General features: G+C 37.6%; 1 protein-coding gene across 1 annotated transcript; it reads left to right on the top strand.

Moving 5' to 3' along the window:
- Positions 1-203: 203 nt before the first annotated feature.
- Positions 204-2,741, top strand: LOC134795770 (phospholipase A1 member A-like; the record flags this gene model as incomplete). The annotated part of the gene is made up of 5 exons (XM_063767707.1): positions 204-331; positions 529-674; positions 1,389-1,634; positions 1,979-2,303; positions 2,696-2,741. Coding segments are annotated over 5 exons (891 nt in total), but the record flags the coding sequence as incomplete, so codon positions are not given.
- Between the last annotated feature and the right edge of the window lie 1,703 nt (positions 2,742-4,444).

Below are 4,444 nucleotides of genomic sequence, written 5' to 3'. Positions count from 1 at the left end.
TATTTGATTAAATGAACATAAAAAAAAAAAACAGTTTTAAAAGTTAAATTAATTCAAATAATCGACACGTCCAATTCATCTATGTCCAGAGGGTAGAGACACGTTGTATATGGCACACTTATTTGAGAAGCATAAAAAATAACAAAATACGAGTATCATCATTCATTACTTTTCCACTACCTGTGTAAATTATAACTTTTAATTATTGTTTTGGCACCTTTTCAGCGCACTTCACATCTGGGGTACCACTTAACAGTAAGCCTCAGAACGTGAATAAACATGATGTTAACGTTGCCAGGAGCTCGAAGAATCTCTATTTTCTATTCACAAGGTCAGTTTAGTAAACAAAAAGTGCATAGATTGGTTTACAGAATAGGTACTATCCTGTTCATAACAAAGGATTCTGAGCAGTCAGAGATTCACACGCCTCCCAGCAGAGTATAAACGTTGGGCAGGATACGAAAACCGTAATGTATAATATTCTACATTGACTCATCTTTGAAATAGTAACCTAGTATGTTTTTACAGACTAAACCGCACAACAGGCCAATTGCTAACTCTGGACAAGGATTGGATCCTGGCGTCAAATTTCAACGCCAGCTGGCCTACGGTGATTGTCTGCCACGGATACACCCAAAGCTTAAGCAGCGAGATCAACCAGCTCATCCGAGACGGTACTTTCTGTTCCTTTACTTAATATCATGGTAGGAAATCGTGCGTAGGTACAACTTGTTATATGTTAACTTTATAGTTAATAAGCAGTAAAGACCTCAAACGATCCCAGATGTCAAAAGAGCCAACCCAAAACAGAGTAGCTTGGCGCAGAAGAGTGAGGAGGCCCGACCCCAAAGAAAGGGAACAGGGAAAGAAGAAGAAGAAGAAGATAGTTAATAAGCAGTCACGTAGAAATCGGCATTAATTCCGCCTGTTATACTTTTTGTATGTGCAATAAAGTTTAAAAATAAATAAATAAATATAACAGAATTCAATATATTAAGGATGATGAGGATTCGAAGTATTTATAGCGTATAGAGGACTCATAAATTAAAAGCTTAAGTCGACCATGCTGAGAGATTCCTAGTTGGATGCCTTCAACACATCTGATCATTTCTAAAACTATCTTTTGAGTCCATTTTTGTAGAGGGTGGTTTTTTCGACATTTGTATGGCAATTTTTTAGTTTTGGAAAATCAGATTCTTAATTATCGTTTTAGGGTTTTAAACAACAAAAAATAGTTATTATGTACGAGGCACCACTATACTTTTTATAGTTAGCTATTTGAAAATTGATTACTTTTGTATGTTAAAGTTTTGTCTGTTTATGCAATTCGCGTTTTGATTCATAAAAACTTACTCGATGCTCACTTTAAAACCTTTTTATCATTTCAGCTTATCTAGAAATCGGGGATTTCAACGTTATCATCCTGGATTGGAGCCACTTAGCCCAAGCCCTCTACGCGACCGCGATTGCCTCCGTCCCGTCAGTAGGCCAAGACCTTGGCTCCCTACTTCTGTTCATCCATGATGTAACCGCGACTCCTTTTGAGACCATGCATTTGGTCGGCTTTAGCCTTGGCGCTCACGTTGCTGGGAACGCTGGACGATATACGGGGGGCAGGGTTGGAAGGGTTACAGGTTAGTTATTGTTTCGTACGCGTGCTAATGAACTTGTCTTTCGTTTTCTCAATACTGAGGATAGTGATACCATAATTGGCAAATCAAGTCAAAACGTCAAAGTCAAGTCTCATACTTAATACATATATGCAGTCATTATTAGCTTAATCATCAATTGCACTAAGAAACGGAGATAGGAAATTTCGATTTTAAAAAATATTCAGAAGTGAATCTATTCAACACAATATAAGAAGTTTGGCCTTACCTACTTTAAAGCAATCATTTAAAAATGATTTATTATTCACAACTGCTTTCTGATGTTGTGAAGCCAAACAGGCTAATACCGCAGTATTTAATTTTTACAGGATTAGATCCCGTCAGCCCAATCTGGCTCATAAACCGCAACCGCATTGCTTCCACCGACGGTATCTACGTCGAATGCATCCACACTTACGGCAACAACAGGGGTATCGCCTGGGGAGACGTCGACTTCTACGTCAACGGTGGGGGCTCCCAGCCAGGCTGCGTTCTTTCCATTTGCAGTCACAACCGATCTTACCAGATATTTGCCGCGACTGTTAAGTATAACCACTTGGTCGGAAGACGGTGTGGTAACCAAGATGAAATTGTGGCGGCGTTTTGCTCCGGTCCTGAACTACGTTTGGGCAATAGTGACGTGTATAAGTCTGGGTGAGTGAAGGGGCAAATATTTATTTAATATTTTGTCTGAATATTTGCCTTTATTTTTCTTATTTCTTCTTTAATCGAATATAAAATTCGATGACATCCTGGTTCTTACTAGATTTCGTTAATAGAATTGACCTAACTTTCTCCAACAGTTCACTCTTGAAATTTGGTTCATTCATTCTATTAATATGATAAAAATCTTTCTATTTAGGTAGTATGTTTCCTTCAATTCAAATCGTAAATAAACAAATGTACTCATATGGCCTGGCCTGATAAAAAGTGTTTTGAAATATGTATGTTAATTGAATTCAAGATAATCGTATTATCACCAAATCAGATTAGCCGACTTCCGAGTTTTTATCGGTTATTACTAAGTTTGTTTACTTTTTTTTCAGATCTGGATTATATTACGTCAGCGCTGGGAGAAGCTACCCATATTGATAAGGGCTTGTGCACAAATCACGCGAGGTTCAATAGGGGAGGGGGGTCACGAAACGCAAAACAAAACGTCATGAAATTCGAATAAGCATAATTTTAAGTTGTTAGAGTCCGTCGAAGCGAACTCTGCAGTCTAATATGCACCGACTTGAATGGAACAAGTGAGATCTTTGACATTAATGCTGTCATTTCCACACATTCGGCCCGATTCTAACTTTAAGATACATCAATTAATAGAACTAGAAACGATATGGATTAGATATGTCAGTGTCAAATGTGACGTTTCTTAAAACAAATACGTCACTTATGACACTGACACATCTAATCCATATCGTTTCTAGATCTATTAATTGACGTATCTTAAAGTTCGAATCCGGCAGATTGCCATTGCAAATTCCATGCAGAGTTTGCTTGTTTCGACATGTAAGCATTGAATATAAGTGGTATTTGTTTGTCCCAAAATAAAGAAGTAACAGTTTGTACTAATAATTATATTTAACGATCAATGAATCGCCTATGAATATTGTGTGAACATCGACAAGATGCCAAGAAAACCGGCTATAAGTAGTAAATGGGTACAAAAGTTTTATAAAAATAGGTAGGTAAGTACTTAATAATAAAAAGTAGGTACCTAGACTTGGGTCACGTGATAACCGCCATATGGGATGTTAATTCGACGATCATTGCCCCAAAGTTCAGCGAACGGTCTCATAGCGAAGGGCCTCGCCCAACATCTTGAGTGACTCTCGCTAGGTGACTGAATCAAGATTCAAGAGTCAGGTGCAGTACGCGGTAGTCTTAGACACGGCGCGGATAGTCCGACGGTTCCTCTCACCGCGGCCCTGACCACTGGCAGCTTGGGTCTTGCCCCGCTTCTGGCGGCACCCTAGGTTAAGTTTTTTATAATAAGTTTATATGTTTTTTGTATTGTTTTTATATTTTACTTTTATATCTATATTATAAAAACTTAAGATGAATAGGTTTAGAAAATAAAAATAAACAACCTTTAGGTTTCTATACAAATATGTACAGATAAATATTCTGTAATGAAGTTATTCATCTTGATTTTGATTCGGAACTTTTTGAAATAATAAAATTTCAAAATAAATTTAGGTAAGAAGGAGAATTAGGAGATATATTAGCCTAAGCTAATGTGTTAGTTGACATTGGCAATTTCGTCTACAGGAAACCAGTTTTTTCTGATAGCACGATTCGTTGGCTAAACTATAATCTCGTCTCATTCATTAATAGTAGATTGTTAACCAAGGGTTGAAAGGCACCCATTTCTGTCGAGGTAGTTTGGCGCTCGAACGTAGTGAGAGCGCCAATAGTCCGAGACGGAAATGGTGCCTTTCACCCGAGTTAAACACTCTACTTTTCATATCGAATACGAGGAAACCAAAAAAGACAAGGCAATTTCGCAAAATCAGTAATTGAAGTACCCAATAGACCTACGGCCATGATTTTTTCCTTAGGACTTACTTGCAATCGGAGACTTTACATGTGTGAAGATTAATAACCCCTAGCGAAAAACATTTAGATTGCAATATTTACGAAAACACACATTTTTTAACAAACTGCAGTAATTTTAAAATGATTTGTTCATTATAGTATGAAAATCAGCGGGATTGCCTCTTACTTTTTACTTTTATACTTTTTCGTTCTTAAAGCCGCAACAGACTACCGGACCGCACCGCGACCTTGGT

This window comes from Cydia splendana, chromosome 12, assembly GCF_910591565.1.
Source record: "Cydia splendana chromosome 12, ilCydSple1.2, whole genome shotgun sequence".
NCBI classification, from domain to species: Eukaryota; Metazoa; Arthropoda; class Insecta; order Lepidoptera; family Tortricidae; genus Cydia; species Cydia splendana.
This window is presented reverse-complemented; position numbering and strand designations above follow the sequence as displayed.